This window comes from Anser anser, assembly GCF_964211835.1.
Source record: "Anser anser genome assembly, chromosome: 3".
NCBI lineage: Eukaryota > Metazoa > Chordata > Aves > Anseriformes > Anatidae > Anser > Anser anser.
In genome coordinates this window covers 81208584-81230451 of record NC_139722.1, presented here as the reverse complement: position 1 = coordinate 81230451, position 21868 = coordinate 81208584, and the positions used below count along the sequence as shown (strand labels likewise).

Below are 21868 nucleotides of genomic sequence, written 5' to 3'. Positions count from 1 at the left end.
TCAAGAGGAGTACCTATGATAGTTCAGGCAACCCAGAAGGGCCATCTGGATCAGGGAGGAGTAGGTGAGTTGCCAAAGCATGTGGTTAACAAGTTTGGGTGACAAGTTTGGCAGCGTTAATTATCTCCTTGAATGATGATATGGCTGGATGGAGGGAGCATTTGGCAGGACAAAGGGGGAGGCTTCAGAAGAGAGACGGCTGTTGTGTCCTGACCCTGCAGGACACAGGTCCACAACTGGTGTTTTGTTTTCATTGTGAAAGTCTGCAGACATCGAGGTGTTGTAGCAGGCAGGGCTAAGCACTGTGAGATTACCTGAATGCAGCAGTAAAAATCACATAAGCATCACTAAAGGAAGTTAGTGGAGGAGTTGTACAATAGGAGGATCAAAAGGCTTAAAAGATCATGTATTTAGTGGCTATGGAACAAAGACATAAGTAATAGGTTTGATTTAGCATCTTAAGTAGTTTGATATAATCCAGAATAAGTGACAGGGAAAGCTATCTGCTAATGTGTTTAGGATGCACTGTAATTCAGGTCAATACAGAATTTGAGATGTTAGATTTGAGATGTTAAATGTTTCTCTTCTTCTCCAGTCCTGTACAACCCATCTCTGGGAATTTGAAAAGGACTTACCTTCCTGTGAAATGGATCCCACAAATGGAAACATTCTTACACAGCCTGCATATGCAAAAGGCAGTCTCAGCTTCAGAAAATACTTTACATAAAGAGCTCCTGAACAATACTTGCCCCATAGTTCTCTGCAATCCCCAACTAGTGGGCTGTGATCCCTGGAGAAGGGGAATTAAAAGAAGAAAAATTGCAGAGTTGTGAAATCAGCTGAAACAAAATGTCAAGCACTTCTGCAAAGAATTCTCTACTTCCTCCCTTCCAAGGAATGCTGAGGTTAGAGCTCTGTGCTATTTGATGTTTTTACCACATATTTTGGCTGGTGGGAGAGTTAATGCTTCTTTCACACTTCCAGTTTTAAAATCTATCTAGAAAAAAAAAAAAAAAAGAGGAAAGAGTGAATTTTAGTCAAAGAGGAAATACTTAAAGCCAGAACTCAGGTGCCTCATCTCAGTAGCAAATGGCAGTGCTCTGCAACTGTGTGTATTCACGCTGACAAATCAAGGGAGCAGAATCTGATATCATGTTTTGTACTGGCGAGACACTTGTTTTTTGCAGAAAGGTCTTAATATCTGTATTTTGGTACAGAAAGAAGGGCCATTTTTCATGTACCCCCTTGTAATGGGTAAAGCCTTGTTTGTTCATTAAATATTGCTGATGGGAGGTTTTCAACGGTTGACTGCTTATACCCCCAATATCCTGTCGAAGGAAAAAAACAAGTATGGGAATTTCCTGTTAAGTTAACAATTGCAGCAGAAACCAGCTCCAAATACGGGCAAAATGGCATTCCCCCTCGCATGAGAACACACATATCGCAGCAAAGACATGACCCCAACGCAGTGGAAGACGACGATCTTCATCCCCACGACCACCAGAGGACTGACGAAGACCCCCTAGCAACAGGCCGCGCAGTCGTAGAAGACACCAGGATGTGCCACTAAACCCGGAACTACCAGGCTATAAATCGAGACTCTGGCGGGCTTAGTTGTGCGCCGTTGGTGGAGCAGGAGACTCCCCGGCCGCCCAGCACTCTTTTACTTATCGCTGCTTGCTGAAATGCTCAAATAAATTGAAATTCGATCTACCTTACCCACGATGTGTCAGGAATGATTTCTACCAGAACTAATTTATAACAAATTGGTTCCGTGACTCGGATAGTGGTAGCTTGGCTGGATCCCTCCCAGGGGAGGCACGCCCTGCTGATTCTGCGGTCCCTGTCTGGAGGTCCCCAAGCTAACGCACCCCTACCGACGAACCTAAAGTTCCAGCGATAAGTAAATAAATAACTGGTAACCCCTTAATCTTCGTGCACGAAGCTCCGAACGAAGACTCAGGAGTGAGTAAGTATAGGCCGGTTATCTGTTCGGTTGGGGTTGCGAAGCCCAGAGTGTGCCTGTGTGAGACGTCCAGTCGAGGACGAAGCGAGTGCGGACTCCCTGGTAGTGCGGTTCCCACCTCCCGCGAGGGACTGGGCCACGAACGGGAGGCGAAGACTGTGTGTGTGTGTGAAGGCACTCTGGAAGATGGGACAGAAGAAGAGCAAGTCTTCTGGTCCCATGGGTGGGTTGGAACCCAAGGCTAGGTTGCCTCCGATACCACCAGGGAGCCCGTTAGGGTTAATGATTAAACATTGGAACGATTACCCCTCTAGGCGGGGTAAGGATAAAGTTAAGATGATACATTATTGTATGGAAGTCTGGGGTGGGAAGCAAATTAGGGGCTCACCCATTATATTGGCCCGTGTTTGGGTCCTTTGAGGAATGGATCTGTCAGGCTCTAAACCTTTATGTGAATTCAAAGGAGCCTTTCAGCCTAGAGGAGAGTGAGTATGCACACTTATGGATAGGATCTGAGACCCGAGCCAACTTATACCCATTAAGAGAAAAAGGGGGGAGGAAAAAGAATGAACAGAATGAGGAAGAAGTCCCACTTTCACCCCCCCCCTTATATACCCCCTCCTCCGCAACCTCCAGCCCCACCCCCCCCAGCTCTGGGTTACCATACTGACTCTGATTCGGCCACGGACACCCCTCGGGGAACTAGACGGGTAACTAGGAGCCAAACTAGAAATCGAGAGGGTAAGGGTAGACTATATCCCCTAAGAGAGGCTGCAATGGGAGGGCCCCAACCCGGTATGGGATACGTCTCCATCCCCCTAAATATGGGAGACGTCAGAGAATTCAAGAAGGAAATGGGAAATCTCTTAGAAGATCCTCTTGGAGTCTCTGAGCGAGTAGACCAATTTTTGGGGCCTAATGTTTACACCTGGGAAGAACTCCAGGCCATTTTAGGTATATTATTCACTGCAGAAGAAATGAGTATGATCCGGAGGGCTGGAATGCGAATCTGGGACCAGCAACACCAGCAGGGTCCTGCGGGAGGTCTTAAATGGCCCCTACAGAGGCCTAACTGGAATAACCAAAATGAACAAGATAGGGGTCATATGCAGGATTTAAGGACTATTATTGTACAAGGTATAAGGGAGTCAGTCCCTAGAGGACAAAATGTAAATAAGGTCTTTAGTGAATATCAGAAGAAGGATGAAACTCCCACAGAATGGCTGGAGAGATTAAGGAAGAACCTCCAGCTTTATTCGGGACTGGACCCCGGTACACCAGTGGGACAGGCCTTGTTAAAAACGCAATTTGTGGCAAAATCATGGGGGTATATCAGGCAGAAATTAGAAAAATTAGAGGATTGGCAGGATAGAGGGATGGATGAACTGCTGAGAGAAGCTCAGAAGGTATATGTGCGAAGAGGAGATTCATAAAAGGCAGGCCAGGATTCTAGTGGCAGCGGTCTGGGAAGGAAAAAAAGGCCCCCCCCCCTCGCCCGAAGGGTGTTCCGCTACCACGAAAAAGACCTCTGAGGAGCCAGAGTGACCAGAGGGATCTAAGACAGATAGAATGTTTTTATTGCCAAAAGAAGGGACACATGAAAAAGGACTGCAGAAAACGCTTACAAGATGAGCGAATGTTTAAAGATTAGGGGAGTCAGGGGCTCCATCTACTGGGGATTTCTGGTATAACGGAGCCCTTGGTAAAATTGAAGTTAGGTCCCCAGCATCAAGAAGTGGAGTTCCTTGTGGACTCTGGATCGACTGTCCAAATGGTACCCCGGGGATGTCAACCTTCCTCGGAAAAATTACAGGTGATAGGAGCAAAAGGAGAGCCCTTTAGGGTCTCCATAATAAAGGGGGTGAAAATAGAGACCCCAGCCCAAAGTTGCACAGGATCCTTCTTATTAGTACCAGAAGCTGAATATAACCTGCTGGGAAGAGACTTAATGGTTAAGCTAAAAATTAATTTGGAGGTAAAAAATAAAGGAATTGAGGTTAAATTATATGCCCTCACTGTAGAGGACGAGGCAAAAATAAACCCTGAGGTGTGGTATTCTCCCAAATCAGTAGGCCGTTTAGATATTAGTCCCTTTGAAGTCACTATCAGGAATCCTATCAGGGTAAAACAATACCCAATGTCTTAAGAAGGCAGGGAGGGGCTGCAACCAGTAATCAAGAGGCTACTACAACAGGGATTACTGGAGACTTGCATGTCACCTCATAACACTCCTATATTACCTATCAAGAAATCTGATGGCTCTTATCGGCTAGTCCAAGACTTGAGGGAGGTCAACAAAAGAACAATAACCAGATTTCCTGTAGTAGCGAACCCACATACCTTGCTAAGCCAGGTGTCCCCAGCGCAGAAATGGTATAGTGTCATAGACCTAAAAGATGCATTTTGGGCATGTCCTTTAAAAAGGGAATGCAGGGATTATTTCGCCTTCGAGTGGGAAGATCCTGCAACCCATCAGAAACAACAATTAAGATGGACCGTGCTTCCCCAAGGATTCACGGAATCACCAAATCTATTCGGTCAGGCATTAGAACAAGTATTAGAGAACTATGAACCAAATCCTGAAGTAACCTTAGTCCAATATGTGGATGATTTCCTGTTAGCAGGAGAGAGTCAGGAGGCAGTCAGGACAGAAAGTACCAAGCTACTAAACTTCTTGATCTTAAAGGGACTAAAAGTATCAAAGTCAAAATTACAGTTCACGGAGGAAGAGGTGAAATATTTAGGACATTGGCTAAGTAAGGGCACTAAGAAACTAGACCCCGAACGAGTAAATGGGATTTTGTCACTACAAGCGCCAAAAAGCAAAAGACAAGGTAGGCAGCTGCTGGGATTGTTAGGATATTGTCGGCAATGGATTGAAAATTATAGTAGTAAGGTGATGTTTTTGTATCAGAAACTGGTTGGTGAAGGATTAATGAAATGGAGCCAAAGTGATGAGCAAGGCCTGACAGACGTAAAAATGGATTTAGTGAACGCTCCTGTGTTAAATTTACCCGATGTGAAGAGACCCTTTTATCTATTTATCAACGTAGAGAAGGGGACAGCGTTCGGGGTCTTAACTCAAGACTGGGCAGGGAAAAAGAAACCCGTGGGATATCTTTCTAAACTTTTGGACCCCGTGAGTAGGGGATGGCCCACCTGTCTCCAGGCAGTGATCGCGGCTGCGCTCTTGGTGGAAGAAACGCATAAAATCACCTTTGGGGGCGAACTGAGGGTATTGTCACCTCACAATATAAGGGGGATCCTGCAGCAAAAGGAGTAGTACAACGCCCCCCCCCCCCAGAGATGGCCATACGCAGGATCAAACCAGGAGACCAGGTTCTGATAAAATCCTGGAAAGAGACCTCTTTAACTCCTCGTTGGGAAGGACCCTACTTTGTTCTACTTCCCACAGACACAGCTGTCTGGACAGCCGAGAAATGATGGACTCACGCCAGCCGAGTTAAAGGACCGATACCGGAGGAACGGTGGAGAGTGACCAGCCGACCCGGAGACTTGAGACTGACCATGCGAAAAGGGACTGATGAGTGAAATCATAATTGTATGATCGGTAACCTTCTCTAAGGAATAATAGGTTCACTGTAAACGAAACTGGGAAGTAGAGGAAGGGAAATTCCTTAATGTACCAAGACCCATACATCAGAAGGGTAACGCGCCTAAGGAGGGGTGAGTAACTGGGACTGGGAGTGGCTGGAACAGGGAAATCGGTACCTAGGCACCTGAAGATTACCCTTGCTGCCGCAAAGAAAGTGAACCCCGCTGCTTGAGGCAACCAAGTAGGCGGGCGAGGCAGAGGGGTACAACAGTGGGGAGAGTTATTTGGTACCCACCCCTATTTGAGATGATGGAGTCCGGCCGAATAAACCGCCCTAGTACCCACCATAACTCAAAGCCGCCTCCCCAGAATTATAAAAGGACGTTGCCCTTCTGGTGTATGTTGGCACTACCTCTCCTATTGATTATCCCCTGTCCGGCTGGGGCCGACCAGGGATATTCCCACCAGCCCTTTAAGTGGAGTTTAATTAGGTGGGAGGACCAAGTTATCATTAACCAAGTAACTACGGCGGGTGCACCAAGTTTTCTCACATCCCTTTGTCAACTGGCACCCATAAGCCCGTGTCTGAACCAAATAGGTTTCTACCTCTGCCCCAGCTCGAACCCAGGAAGGAGATACTGCAATTATCCCAACTCCTACTATTGTCCTTATTGGGGTTGTGAAACAATTGCTTCAGATTGGAGTCCAGGAGCTGGGAGGGATAAGTTCCTAACTGTAGGATATGGACCCTACGGATGTAGGCCTCCAAGCCGAGACTGGAGCGGAGGGATCCGGATGCCCTATGGAGATTGCGAACAACTGTATGTAAATATAACGGATCCAACCGACCCAGCCTGGTTTATGGGGAAAACATGGGGTGTAAGATATTGGGAACCTGGAGTCGATAGAGGAGGTCTAATATTTATAAAAAAGGAGGCCGTACCACTGGAACCTGAATCGGTGGGACCCAACCCGGTATTGAACCCAAGCTTGGATGGAGAGGGTATCAAGAATAATACTAGAAATTTTGCTGTTAATAAGGACACCATTGTCTAGAATCTCGAGAACGACAATGGGGAAAATTCCCTGTGGAAATTCATGCAAGTAAGCTACCAACTGTTAAATGCTACCAACCCTAACCTGGCTGAGCGGTGCTGGCTCTGTTATGGGGTAAGGCCACCCTTTTACGAAGCTGTAGGGGTCAATGAGAAGGCCCGGCGGGTAAATGGATCCAATCCCTCGCAATGTACATAGGGGAAAGAGAGTCAGGGCATAATGATGACCCAAGTGACTGGGAAGGGGAGATGTGTGGGACAAGTCCCGCCCGATAAAATGCACTTGTGTGCAAATCAAACTAAGGTTGGAAGTACAAAAAAAACAGTGAAATGGTTATTACCAGCAGAGAATGCTAGGTGGGTATGCTCAAAGATGGGAGTTACCCCTTGTCTATCCCTGGACTTGTTTGATGAGTCTGTAGAATTCTGTGTTCAAGTAATAATCGTCCCAAAGATACTCTACCACCCAGAGAGTTTCATGTATGACAATCAGATCAATCAACACCATTTGACAAAACGGGAACCAATTTCCACATTGACAGTGGCTACCCTAATAATTTGGGGGGGTGCAGGGGTAGGCACAGGGGTTGCCTCGTTAATCAAACAAGGGAAAGAGATCACCTCTCTGAGAGCGGCTGTGGATGAAGACTTGGCCAGAATTGAAAAATCTATCAGTGCTTTAGAAAAATCTATAAGATCGTTATCTGAAGTGGTATTACAGAATTGCAGAGGACTAGATTTATTGTATTTACAACAAGGAGGGTTGTGCGCCGCACTCAAGGAGGAATGTTGTGTATATGCTGATCATACTGGAATTGTGAGGGATACCATGACCAAACTTAGAGAAGGATTGGAAAGGAGAAAAAGAGAACGGGAGGCCCAGCAAATCTGGTACGAGTCCTGGTATAATCACTCGCCGTGGCTCACCACTCTGTTGTCAACAATAGCTGGCCCGCTGATTTTATTAACCCTAGGACTAACGTTTGGTCCTTGTATCCTTAACAAAGTCATAGCTATTGTTAAAGGTAGATTGGAGGCTGCTCATCTGATGCTTATGAGGACAAAGTACGAATCGATAAACGATAGATCCATACTGGAGGAAACATTAATCCTGAGTCAATTAGAACTGAATAGATTTAATGAACAAAATGATACAGAGAAAAAGGGGGGATTGTAATGGGTAAAGCCTTGTTTGTTCATTAAATATTGCTGATGGGAGGTTTTCAACGGTTGACTGCTTATACCCCCAATATCCTGTCGAAGGAAAAAAACAAGTATGGGAATTTCCTGTTAAGTTAACAATTGCAGCAGAAACCAGCTCCAAATACGGGCAAAATGGCATTCCCCCTCGCATGAGAACACACATATCGCAGCAAAGTCATGACCCCAACGCAGTGGAAGACGACGATCTTCATCCCCACGACCACCAGAGGACTGACGAAGACCCCCTAGCAACAGGCCGCGCAGTCGTAGAAGACACCAGGATGTGCCACTAAACCCGGAACTACCAGGCTATAAATCGAGACTCTGGCGGGCTTAGTTGTGCGCCGTTGGTGGAGCAGGAGACTCCCCGGCCGCCCAGCACTCTTTTACTTATCGCTGCTTGCTGAAATGCTCAAATAAATTGAAATTCGATCTACCTTACCCACGATGTGTCAGGAATGATTTCTACCAGAACTAATTTATAACACCCTAATGTCTGGTTTCTCAGGGTCTACATAGCATTGGAATAAGGCATAGCATTCTTAAACCTTCAGAAATTGATAAAGGTTAAAATGTTACAGTGACTTCTACTTGGTACGTTTCCCATGCCTTCTGGAGTAAGGCCTGCTTTTGAGAGAATTATGTTATATGATAAGCCTTTCCTTCAGCTGATGATATTTCTTAGTGTCGGCTTTTGCTCTGGTGGTTTATGATCTTTCTGTGAAGTTTGAGTTATGGCAAAAGAATATCCAAGGGCTTTATTGCAGGCTGTTAACTTCTTCCATTTTGGGTGTTCTTTGCAAAGCATCAGGAGACGGTGAATTGTTTAAAGGCATAGTAACTTCCCTTTAAAAAATTAGGAGCATGACTTTGCAGGAACAACAACAGCATAGAGTGCTCTCATTATCTCATTATACAAGTCTAGCAGACTCCATGGACATTTGAGAAGAGATGTAAAAAATAAATAAAAAAGGAGATGGGGGAATGATGGCTGTTCTTCCAAATATTTTTTTCTCAGGTATTTTGGCACAATCATAGTATAATGGTAAGCTTCCTTATGTAAATGACCTCTGCAAGCACTGTTAGCAGACACTGCTCTGGTGCTTCATGTAAGTACTGAGCTCTGGCAGGGGACAAGGGACACACTTTGTACCTCTTGTATTTATAAAATTTGCTGCGTTCTTACATTCGTGCAGAAAGCCATAAGCAGTATTTCTGTGTCTTAACCACTGCCTTTATGTTAAAGCGTTACTTTTTATGAAGGCAACCTTCTGGTGGAAGCAAGTCTGACACATTTGGTTAATATGCAGGAATTTGAATACAGGTGTGTCCGTTATCTCTGCTAATCATGCAGATCTCTAATAATTACTGCGGAAGGCATAATAAGATACAAAGCAATCCGGTGGCATGAGATTAAAAGCTGACTGTGCACAAATTTGTGTGTGTACAGATATGTACATTGTGCAGGGCTTGAGTTGTATTGATGGTATAAGTTTTGTTACACTTTTCTGAAGCATTTTGAACTCCTTGAGTCAGCGCAGGATCATGATGTGTTCTGCTTCCTTTGTTCTTTGCAATCCTGGTTTAAGGGAAAGAAGAAATGGCCCTCTGATGAGATGAGGTTGTAGTGGACTGACACAGGCCAGGATGAGGGTGTTGAAGACCCCCCCACATTAACCAGCCAGGGCAAACAGACTTTGTGCCACCTCTGTGGTAGCTGCAGGTCAAAAAGATGCCCTAGCTGTTCATTCCACCATTGGTGTACGCACAGCCAGTACATTAGGATAACTATACAATGACTAAACACAGCTTTTCAAAGTTGGTTTATCTAGTTTTACCTGCTAGATTCCCTGGCAGAACTAATTATAGGCCAATTAACTGTTAGCAGGTAAGTTCATGAGCCAGGGCACTTTCTGAGCTGGTGTTGCTGGTTTTGGTTTTGCAGGTGGTGGCTGAAGGTCCACCTCTGCAGGTCCCTAGTGGAAGGACTGATGGTTTGCAAAGGCAGAGCTCTCTAAGGGGTGGGCAGCCAATTTACCAAAAAGCAATGTCGAGAATTGAAACTGCTTTTCCTGGTGGCCAAATGAAGGAGCAGCATCAGCGAGAAAACCTGCTTGAGCAGTGCCCGGACACAGCACAAGCAATGACCCTGCCCAAGGCTTCACCTTGAAACCCTCGGATGAAGATCAGACGTCTGAGGGTCTGAGGACCTAGCACGGTCACAAAGCACACCGTGGCAGTGTGGCTGGGAGCAGAATTTACCACTAGGTGGTAGTGTATCAACACAGCTTGGCTTTCTTCCCCCAGCTGGGACTGTGTCCAACCTGAGGCAGGGACAGGCAGGGTGGGCTGAGCAGGACCTGCAACTGCAGAACTTCAGCCTTGATGCTTACACTATAAAGGGACGTCACCTTGAAAGTTCCCAGTAAAACATGTGGTGATTGGGGATTTGAAAGACAGCACCAGGAAGTGCAGAAGGTTCAGAAAGTCAAGTGTTAGCAGAACAAAAGGATGAACAAACAAGCTTTGGGAGCGAAGCCCTGTGCCTCCCATGCAATGAAAGAGCAAAATGAACAGAAATGTGGTATGATCTGTCCAAACATTGTGAGATGTACCCCCTGGGATGGCATTGTGCCAAATACATTTCTGGGTTACTAGAGAACAGCTTTTCAAGGAAGCTGCTATTCTTGTCTCAATTTCTCTTAGAGCTCGTAGGTGCTAACATGCTACTGAGATGCATCTGCATTGAGGCATCTAGGCCCTGTGCAATCTCCAGTGTATGGGTCCCAGGACAGCACTGTGCTTCCCAGCAAATCTCCCAAAAGAGCTGCAATGAAATCGACTTAAGTTAGAGAATTTGTATCAGTAAAATATGTTGGGGAAAAAAAAAAAAAACCACCAGCAAAAAATCAGTAAAATACAGCAACTGCTGTCACTTCCTTGAAGAAAGGCATGATGAATGCCAATGTTCAGGTTCAACTTGAGAGATTCAAACATTGCAGGCGGAGAGAAGCTCAGATCTGTGAAATAACCTCAGTGCTGCTCTGTACTGGCGACAGCCAGCAGTGACATCAGGGCTAGTCAGGGAGCTTCTCATGAACAGCTTCCCTATGGAAGCAAAATTAGAGCAAAGGAACATGTAGTGAAAATGTTAATTCCAGCAAAACATGCAACAAAACGCAACAGGCTGATATATATTTTTTTTTTCCCTCTAGCACGCTGTTCTGTCCAGCAGTTAGACCATCTGCCTGGTGGCCGCCTGGGACCCACCAACACGACAGGCACTCAGTGTCCCAGGTCACTGGTGTCCCCACAGCCAAGGTCACGCAGAGCACCATGGAGCCATCAGAGCTGCCTGGGTGAGAAGGTCCAGCTCTCTAATTCGTCTGGCACTGCATCTTTGCGAAGGATTTTTTTCACATGGATAAACCATCTATCTCCATTTCTTCTAGTTCAGAATAAAATAAAATAAATCTAAAATCTTCCATGGGAGAGGAGTTGTGGTTCCTGCCCAGGACTGCCCAGCATAGGAAGCTGTTGCAATGAATTCTGTTCCACTTCAGCCTTGGCTTTTCACGTCTCCTAAGGTTTCGGCCACATTTCTCCATCAGGCAGGAATCGTTGGCTGGCTGTTGAAATAGCTGTGCCAACTGAATGGGGGTGTAGTTCAAAGAAGAAAACATTTGAAAAAGTTTCCTTCTGCAGGATCACCACTGGTCCTTGAGCCAGCAGCTGAACAACACTGAGATAGCTGCCCTAACCTTTATTTTCCCCCCCATTCCAGCATTTCTGTTTCTCTGACAAAGAGAGGTTCCAGATTTCTGCCATGGTGCTGTATTCCTGACTTAAGAGAGTGGTCATTTAGAGAAGTTCTGAACATTTGTCTGGCAGCTCAGCACTTGGAGGGATCTCCTAAAACATGGAGCCTAGTTGTCTGCTGTTGCAGGCAGCTTTGTCTTGTTATCCCTTAAACAGATTTATCAAGCTTCATCTTAAAACTGATTAGGCTTCTTTTGCAGCCAAAGTTTCTGCCTGGAAGTCTGTTCCAGAGAATTACCTTATTGACAGGCAGAAATAATCATCTAAATCCAGTCTAAATTTGTATGTGGCTGGTTCACAACCACGTGTCCTTGTGCCAGTGTTATCCCATTGCTTAAACCCCTCTTTCCTCCCTCTTTGTTTCCTTCCAGTATGTGTCCAGGAAGTGATTCACAGATTCACAGATTTCTCTAGGTTGGAAGAGACCTCAAGATCATCGAGTCCAACCTCCGACCTAACACTAAGTACTCCACTAAACCATATCCCTAAGCTCTACATCTAAACGTCTTTTAAAGACCTCCAGGGATGGTGACTCCACCACCTCCCTGGGCAGCCCGTTCCAATGCTTAATAACCCTTTCGGTAAAGAAGTACTTCCTAACATCCAACCTAAAACTCCCCTGTCGCAACTTTAGCCCATTCCCCCTCGTCCTGTCACCAGGCACGTGGGAGAATAGACCAACCCCCACCTCTCTACAGCCTCCTTTCAGGTAACTGTAGAGAGCGATGAGGTCACCCCTGAGCCTCCTCTTCTCCAGGCTGAACAAGCCCAGCTCCCTCAGCCGCTCCTCGTAAGACTTGTTCTCCAGACCCCTCACCAGCTTGGTCGCCCTTCTCTGGACTCGCTCGAGCACGTCCATGTCCTTCCTGTAGCGAGGGGCCCAAAACTGAACACAGTACTCGAGGTGCGGCCTCACCAGAGCCGAGTACAGGGGCACAATCACTTCCCTCGACCTGCTGGCCACACTGCTTCTTATACAGGCCAGGATGCCGTTGGCCTTCTTGGCCACCTGAGCACACTGCTGGCTCATATTCAGCCGACTATCCACCAATACTCCCAGGTCCTTCTCGGCCAGGCAGCTTTCCAGCCACTCATCTCCCAGCCTGTAGCTCTGCTTGGGGTTGTTGCAGCCCAGGTGCAGGACCCGGCACTTGGCCTTGTTGAACTTCATGCAGTTGACACCAGCCCATCGCTCCAGCCTATCCAGATCCTCCTGCAGAGCCTTCCTGCCCTCGAGCAGATCGACACACGCACTTAGCTCGGTGTCGTCTGCAAACTTACTGAGGGTGCACTGGACGCCCTCATCCAGGTCATCGATAAAGATATTAAAGAGGACCGGCCCCAGTACCGAGCCCTGGGGGACTCCACTAGTGACCGGCCTCCAACCAGATTTGACTCCATTCACCACAACTCTCTGGGCCCGGCCATCCAGCCAGTTTCTAACCCAGCGAAGCGTACGCCAGTCCAAGCCCCGAGCAGCCAGTTTCTCGAGGAGAATGTTGTGGGGAACGGTGTCAAAAGCCTTACTGAGGTCATATGTCCTCATATGTCCTGATATGTCCTCATATGTCCTGTCATATGTCCTGATCATATGTCCTCTCAGACTCTGTTAGAGCAAACAAGCAATAGCAATAGCTGCCTGTTTCTTTTTAGAAGGTACTCTGAGATGCCTGACATCCTTCTGTGCACCCCTTCCAGCATGAATTCATTTTTCTTGAGCGTGAGTCATTCATTTCTCTTCGCTGTTCTGGAAAAGCCTCATGCAGGCAGTGCCTCACTCAGTGGCATTCATGTGCAGGGCTTTCTGCAAGATTGCTGCAGCATGGCAATAGTCCCATCATCCATCATCCCAGATGTGCCCAGCCTGGCTCAGCTGAGTGTCCTATGTCATTGCATCCCTTCTGCTGTAAAAGCAAGTGTGTTGGGGGGGGAATTAAAACAACTGGGACTAAGGGGGAAGAAAATCAGCTTCAGCCATCTTTGCTCAGACAGGCCACGTCAGACAGTCTTTCAAGCAGCGTGAGTATATACTCTATAATTTCTGAATTGGTTAAGCCATAATAAGAGGGTGTTTTTTCCTTATTAAATGTTTCTATATCCCCATCCTATAAATATAGTCACAAAATACTAGGTGCGGCCAGTGCAATATTTCTGATAGGACTTGGAGTTCTTCCAGTTTATCCAGATAATGTCTGATCAGTGCTTTCCCAGGTAATTTTGAGGTATATGGATTGGGTAAGCAGTAATAAATATAGCAAGGCATCTGAGATTCCTGCTATCCAGTGCTGAGCAAAACTTTTGTTGAAGAATCCTTTTAAATTGAGACACTTCAGGTCTACTAATGTTTTTTATAGGAAATAACTAGTTCTGAATTGTAACCCAGCCTGCTCTGTCCAGGGAGTTTCCTGGAACAGGGAAGACGCTTTTCTTTACTAGCAGGATTTTGAGTCGGTGCCAGATGGAAAGTGTGGAGCTCTAGGTAGTGACCAGTGTTGGGAAGGACACCATAGGCTGCAGCGCTGGGGATACGCTAAGGGGTGTATACAGCTACTCCTTTTCTGAGCTTTATTCCAGTTTTGTTTATTCTAGTTAATATCTGTTGATTATGTTGGAATCGTTTCTCATTTACACTGTCAGAATGTGTGGATATAGGAAAGACTCCAAAGAGAGTTTGGATAAAACAGAAAGCAAATCATGTATTTTGTTCAGGTCAGTGTTTTTTCAAGCTAGCATGGCTAAGCCTAAAGTGACCATCAGCAAAAGGCAGCATCCACAGTAATCCTAGTCCTTGACTGTGTTTCCTGTTCCATTTATGTACCGAGTTCCAGTTTGCTGCATTTCCTTCTTGAATTGTTTTGCTACTGGTAAAGATAAAACTGTTGAAAAGATAAAACTGTCCAGAAGTTAAAGTTCACGACAACTTAATAGAGCAGTGTGAATATTTGTAATGAGCCAGTCACTCTGTCCTGTTGCCTTGCTCTGCTCAATGAGCTCTGCTTTGCATATGGGAGCCTACACAGCCTAAAGGGCAAGCTGTACTGGACACAGGTGTGTAGATGCATCTTCCTCTGATACGTTTTGATGAAAGTGTACAAAAGGAGGGACTGCACAAAACAACTGGTGGACCCCGAGAAATGTCAGCCTGCAAAAAAAAATCATATGATCCCTATTCCCTGTCTCACCTTTTGTTTTACTTGAGAAGGGATGCTTGAATATGAGGCACATAAATAACCGGTAATCCAGAAAAATTCTGCTGCCAATCCCACAGTTTTATTCTGAGATTAGGTGTTCTGCTTGAGGTTTTCACTGCACCTTTTCCCTCTCTGATCTCTGAAGTCCGTTTCCTTTTGTTTGTTTCTAATCCTTTGATCTTACCCTGGGAATAAGAAAGTAAAAACATACTATTTGTTTGCTCTGTCTCTACTTCTCAGGAGTAGAAATTGCAAAACAAGAGTTGGTGTCCTCTACTGCAGGCCTTTGAGTAAAGAATTAAAGGCTCTGGTTTGTCACAGAGACTCTGCCATTGCTGATGCTGCGACAGAAAGCTCAGTCCTCACATATGAGGCTTATGTCCACATGAGGATTTGTTTACTCAGTTCTTGACTAAATTGCAGTCCAATTCATGCTTTAAAAGGTCCCTAAATAACACACGTAAATAAGTCTTTGCAGACAGGACAGATTGTAGTCATAAACTTGTTTTCCAGTCATGTTCAATTTCAGGCCAACAGATGCTTTAAGCTATGGAGTACAGCACATAAGCATTACCCCTCGTAAAACCTCCTTTCTGTTCCACTGTTTTTATAACATCAAATTTTATGTTCCTCATCTGTTCAAGTTCTGCTGAACCATCATATCTGATGGAGTGTTTTTTTTTTTTTTATGCAGGTCCAAAGGGTGAAATTCAGCCCTTGGGGCTTTTTGGTTATTTTTTTTGTTGTTCTTGTCCATAAAGCGACAGAAGAGGTCCTAACTGCTGTATGTTCGTATGAGGCACTGAAGGTTAAATTAGCATGCTTTTTACAATGCAGGTTTTACCCGAAAATATCTTTCAAGGTGAAGGTGTCATTAAGTTGGGCTCTTTATATCTTTTCTTTCAGAGTTAGTGGAAAGTACCAAACCACGTCATTTAGGCTGACAGTTGTTCTGCTTCCTGAACTGGAGATGGTGAAACAGTGGCAGGTGTTTATAAAACCTCTTCTGCGAGCTCGTTATAATATATGCAATAATTAGCTCTCCTGGGGACGTACTTCCAAGCAGTCTGTCTGAGTGACTCATGCTGACTTCAGTGGGAGCTCCATGCAGGGAATTGGGTCCTTTTATAGAAGAGTGGGAAAGAAAAGCACTGTTGTTTTTAAGAAGGCAATTTGAATCCACAGATAGAGCTGGCTATTTTTATGTCACTCTCCCGTTGAATTCTGCCTGGTCTTGATGTTATTTCAGCCGCTCTTTCCTCCCACCTTTCCTGGGGTGTTTGATTTCCTCAGGCATTACAGCCCTTGTTTTCTCTTTAGGTGCACCATCGTAATGACATTTTAGGCACATCCCTACTGATGGTAGCATCCCCCAGAAATATGAGAACATAAATGGTTTTATTTTCTGAGAAGCTTTTGTTTTCTCCTTTTGTCACCCCAGCAGCATGTACCAGCTCTGAATTTTCTGTCCATTTTACCTGCACCTGCTTTACATTACTACCTCTGCGATAGCTTCAGCAGATCAAATCCTGACATATAGTGGCGTGGGAGAACTGACTGCTTCTTTGTATTTTCTTTGAGCTTTAGCTGTCTTGCTTACAGAGTGCAGTTTGTGAGCCTGACATTTCGTGCACTGTATAAGCTACAGATGAGTCAAAGTCAACGATTCATGGGAATCTTTCCGATAACTTCAGTGGGCTTTGACTTAAGCCTCCGGTGCCCTTGACTAAAACAGATGGCCTGTCTGCAGGCAAGCAGGCAGCCTGATGGACGTCATTTTCGGTTGTATGATGTCGTTGACACTGATTTACGCCAGTTGTTAGTGAACAACGCTTCCCACACATGCAAAGCCTCTCCTGCGAGTTGCCGTACTGAGTCCAGTCCAGCAGCTTCTTTACTCGGCTGTTCTGCTCCTGACAGTGGGGGCTGGAGATGAAGCAGAAGCAATGGGTGGGTGTGGGGTAACTCATTTCTATAACGATTTTCTCTTGAACATCAAACACTGGGACTAGTTTAATCCCTATAGCATGGTTTAATCCCTAAAGCATGGAGCTTCTTGACCTTTTCACATTTCAGTATTAAAACCATCAACTTGGAGGAGGTGTTGAAATTGGCTCTCTGTCATTTCTACAGAGACAAAATGGGAATATTAACTTTGGCTTCACAGGCAGTACAGCAAGATCCTGTTCACCCACAACACAGTGTTTCTGGAGTCATTCTGTGGCAGAGGGCAGAAGCCAAAAACATGTACTTCAGGGCACTGGAAAACCTTTAGCTGTTATGGAAATACCACCAGATAGTTCCTGTCTGTGTAGAAGAAAAAAGGTTCCTGTTATTAAGGTCTCACCCTGAAAACTGACAGATGATAAACTGCACAGCAATCTCTCTTGTACCTTCGAAGCAAGAAGGGAGGGTAAATGCTACAAACACCCATGCCTCCAGGCAGTCTACAGGCACAGCTGTTGATTGTTTCTTTGAGGAGATTTGCCATTATTGTTTCCTTTTTGCTATCCTTTTCTACTTGCTTCTTCTCCAGAAGAATTCTGAAGGGGGTGATAAATCTCAGCCTGGGCAGTTGAGGGCCTCTTTGCTCTTGCTCTGTCTCCTGGTCATTCCTTTTGAAGCACTGACCCCCAGCTCAGCCTGATGGAAAACTCTCAGAGAAACCCAGAGCTTCTGTATTCCTATACCTGACAAGGATCAGAAAGCTTTTCTGTTCTGTCTTCTAAACTGTGGTGTTGCAGGTAATTTATTGAGCTTGTAATTTTCAGTGAGAATGAAACCGGGGAACTTTCAGTCCAAAAAAATACCAGCAGCTGTTGTTGGTCAAGGTATGGAATTCATGAATGAAAACATAAATCTCTTAAGTTTCTAAAACTGCATGGATTTATCAAACTAAAACTGACCATGGTGCTGAGCACTGATAAACAATTTCTAGTTTAAGAAAACGTTCATTGTGATCAACCACTTTCATATTGTTTCTTCTTTTCTTTAACAAGTACCTGCATGAGGAACTCTTACTGCTTATCCTTCATCAGGCTTACCCTTTAATTTTCTTCTTACAGCATAGAATGGGTGAGAATCCTTCTTTTCTACAGTGCAAACCTAATATCCGAATCAATGAAGATGATTCATAAGCTTTACCCTCTGATCTGGTCAGGTCAGACGCTGCCAGCAGCTTCCTCTCTGCTGGCAGCCAGCTCCCCTGCAGCACTCTGAGCAGCTAGAAATGCAGACTGTTTGTGGTGCAGCCCACAGTCTTACTAATGATGGGGGAAGAGGGATCTATGTGGGTATAACTTTTCTACTTTTCTCCTCGGGCTCCTTGCCTAGAGCCCTTGCTAACGTTAGAGAAGAGTTTATCTCCTTCTAGTCCAGTTGACTCTCTGAGTGTCATGCGTTGGAGGAATTTCTGTTTGAGAGCTTCCAGTGGACGTTACTAAATCCTGATCATTTCAGGTTTGCACTTAAGTTGTTGTTGGTTTTGTTTTTTCCCCAATGTGGTGAGTACGTATGTCCTGTACCAGGGCTGCTTTTGCGTTTTCCTTTAACTTTGCTGGGGGTAAGGATGTGAAATCTGCATGTACATGTCTGTCTGGTTCTTCTGTAAGATCAGATATGAAATATATACATAAAATGACTAGTCAGTTGCATGCTCCACGTGACTCAGTCTCTTTGTGTAGCTACCTTAGCTACTCAGGAGAATCCTCTTGTCTATTAACTTGAATGCATAATACCTGTTGGGACAATAGGAGCAGTTCAAGTTTCTAACAAAGGAATTCATTTTTTTAGCCTATGCAACTTTTCACCTTATCAACTTTTCCAACGTATTTGTAATTCTCTAATAAACTGTGAGCTGCTGTAAAGAAACTCGGGATTTAAGTCACCGGCATGTTTAGATAGATAATTCTTCAGAGATCCTGATGTACTTTTAATATTTAAAAGAAATCAGGTAACGTTTACCTTGTACTATGCCAAATATCAATAGAGTGCTTATTACTTTTAGAGAGGAAAACAGTTAATGTTTCTTGGGTGGTTTAATGGGTGGTTTTTACTAACCAAAACTACTTAGGATAGGAGTTTGGAAGTAGAATCACAATTTTATTTTTATTTTCCGTAGGGGAAATGAAGAGAGAGAACAAAACCACATGGTTTTTGAACAAAACACATAGCATGTCTATTTGCAGATACGCTGTTGATTATATGTATGTGATAATGGCATACTGAATTGCATCATGTTTCTTCTCATTATCTATGTATGTCATTACAAATTTGGCTTGGTACCATGTGGGACAACATCTTTCTTGAGTAGTATTGTGTCTTGCTGGTTACTGAAACTTTAGGATTTCTCATGCAGTACTTCAAATCTGGTTTACTGCTTCTTATCTAAAAAAATTTACATTTCCTATGATATCCATCTTTAACCTCAATGTGAAAAGTGCTTTGCATGCAAGTCTGCTTGCAGATAGTCAGAAAATGTCAATGGTGATGTACACAGAGGGCAAAAAGGAAGAGGAAGAAAAGAGTTGCACTTTGTGAACTCACAGCTCTTCATTTCAAAAAAAGGTTATGGGGGATTTCTTCAGAAATATGCTTTTGTCTCAAGCTACTGTTTACTGATAGTGGGTGGTAGAGGTCAGCTATATAGTATGTGCACTGTTTCTGCTTCAGAGTGTAAGACTCTTTCTTCTGCTTCCTGTTCCGGCTCAAGACAAGCTGTCTCACCAATAGTCCAGCCATGCATTCCCATTAGTAGAGATAAAGAGTTAAGAAGAAAAGTGTTGTTGTCCACTCTCTTGTTGTTCAATGACACAGAAAGAGTTAGTGGTTAATGTGCAGATGTGCTTACCACAGAAACATTATGGCCAGAAGAAAATTGCACAATCAACTCTGCTGAGCTGGGGGAGGCTTGTCACTTGCTGACAGAGCAGCCCCTTGATATGCCTTGAGGGCACCTCCACTGCTGTGCTCTTCTCTGCTCATCCTTCTTTTGCATCTTTTGACTCTGCATTTGTAGGAGAGGGACTTTGGTATCCAACTTCAGAAAAGTAATTGGGCCAAGCTCTGTATGGAGAGAAAAAAAAAAAAGAAAGAAAGAAAAACTTGCAGAAAAATGTGTTCTATTCAACATTTATACAGTAATCAAGGCATGTGAAGCTCTACCTACCAGCTGGTTAAGTCCCATATGCTTTTGGACTTCTTTAGTGATGTTCATACACCCCTTGCAGGACAGTCAGAAGTGCAGCTGAGACCTTTGCAACCCACCTTCTTTCTGCACACTTGGTTGTCTCGCAGGTAATTGGAGGTGGTCTTGGCTGTCAGCCAGCAGAACTGCTGACCTGCGCAGTAGGACTTCTGCCATGTAGGAACCTGAAGCGCCCTGGCCATGCTCACAGATTCACTGTTTCTGCTGCATGGGTTTGAAGGCCTGTTTATGGAAGCCAAAGAGATCCAGGGACAAAGCACTGTCTCATGTACGTCTGTACTTCTCAGTTTGAACACCCTTACCTAAGACCTGACAAATAACAGCCCATCTGCCCCTTGTGACCTGCTCAGACCCAGCTTGAGTCCACCTTCTCCCAGCAGCCAGCTAAGTAGAGCTGTGGGTTTATGGCTATGGGTACAACATGTAGCACACGTGGAAGCAGTGTCTTCCACAGTTTTGAAGGATTTGCTCGTGTTTTTACAGCATTTGTAATTTCTTTTTTCTGTCTACATTTTCATGTATGGCAGAGAGGTTGAAGAAGCATTTTCTTCACTGAGGCCAAAACCTCTGTGTGCTTTCAACAGAATAGAGAAACAGGGATTTCTAATGGTCTGACATTCATCTGGTTGAGAAGAGACAGATCGCAACTCTTAGGAGTCAGTGGTGTATACCGAGACAGTCTGCACGGTAATTTTAAGTGATGTTCATGCTAAAGTCATGCATAGAAGCCATTCATTTTAGAAGCAAGCCAAGATCTCCTAAAGCATGGCAGATTATATACAATGCTGAAGGTCATACATCACAAGACTTTCCTCTTCTGCAGCCGTGTATATAATGTTTTAGTTCCAGTATGACTTTCAAAGAGATTCTTTTATAAAGCAGGAATACAAAACTGCAGTCACTTCACACATAAAGGAAATAGTAGAATGAGGTTATTATTCTTTCTTAAATGTTGCAGTTACATAACTCCATTTGTAGTGATCCGTCCACATCCAATAGTTTAATAGCATTAGCTACCCTGAGAATTTAACCAATTCTTCTTTCCGAGATCTTTTTCATTTGATTTAACAGTGCTCAGTATGTTAGGCATAACGTGTTTAATAGTATCATCTGTTTTCAAATGAATAAAATTCAAAGCACTAGTAACTCCCTGTCAATAAAAATCAGAGTCCAAAGTCTGTGGATAAAGAAAATACTTTCCATGGAATAAAGGAAGAGAAAGAAGTAGTATTAAGCTTTAATAAAATACGTGTACTGTGCATTTCATGCTTGAGAGTAGAAGCTCATTGATAGCACTGGAGTGCTTCCTTTCATTGAAGCGCTGATTCAAATAAACTGCTATCCAAGCAAATTTTTCTCGAATTAGCTTGTAAAATGTGAGTGGCAACCCAATAAGATTTTGGAGCTGCACAGAGTTACACTGCAGAGTAGCTGAGAATGGATTCTCACGTTACAAACATTTGATGCCAATACTGCCTTAATATATTCCCTGCTTCTGCTGATTAAGCTGTTTGTGTGATGGGATGTTAAATTGTGCCTGGCAGAACTTGTACTGGTGACACGGCTTCACATGCTGCTGCAGAGGAAGGGATGATTATCTGGGTGTAGGAACCTCTTCATCTGGATCTTCTGGTGATGGAGTGGTGTGCACGGACCATGGCCTGATGGCTCGGGCTCGGTGAGGATGAGCTGGGGAACAATTGCAAAATGAGCTTCCCTACACTGTGCTGTCAGTCTGCCTCTACCCTGGTGGGAAGACCACTACCAGCATATCAGTACCTTTGCTTCTCACTGCTCCCTCTGGAGTTAGTCCTTCTATTCCTCTGTCTTGTGTGAAACCTCAGGATTGACTGTCTTGGGTCTCCAAGGTTC

At 44.6% G+C, this 21868-nt stretch overlaps 1 protein-coding gene and 1 long non-coding RNA gene across 9 annotated transcripts in view; both read left to right on the top strand.

Annotated features, from left to right (window-relative positions):
- NID1 (nidogen 1) overlaps window positions 1-8221 on the top strand; it is a 61345-nt gene extending 53124 nt beyond the window's left edge. For 6 of the 8 annotated variants that reach the window (XM_083828115.1, XM_083828114.1, XM_083828109.1 and 3 more), the window contains 2 exons: window positions 596-1969; window positions 5382-8221. Coding sequence is in view for 1 of the 8 variants with exons in the window: in XM_083828114.1 (XP_083684240.1) it covers window positions 596-624 (29 nt within the window). In the remaining 7 variants the exon portion in view is untranslated. Of the gene's footprint in view, window positions 1-595; window positions 1970-5354 lie in introns of all 8 variants that reach the window. The other 2 variants (XM_083828112.1, XM_083828113.1) reach the window with 2 other exon arrangements.
- Window positions 8222-13532: 5311 nt separating this feature from the next.
- LOC310897600 overlaps window positions 13533-21868 on the top strand; it is a 32532-nt gene continuing 24196 nt past the window's right edge. Inside the window, exon 1 of the long non-coding RNA XR_014582413.1 lies at window positions 13533-18249. This is a non-coding gene — a long non-coding RNA (uncharacterized lncRNA). The remainder of the gene's footprint in view (window positions 18250-21868) is intronic.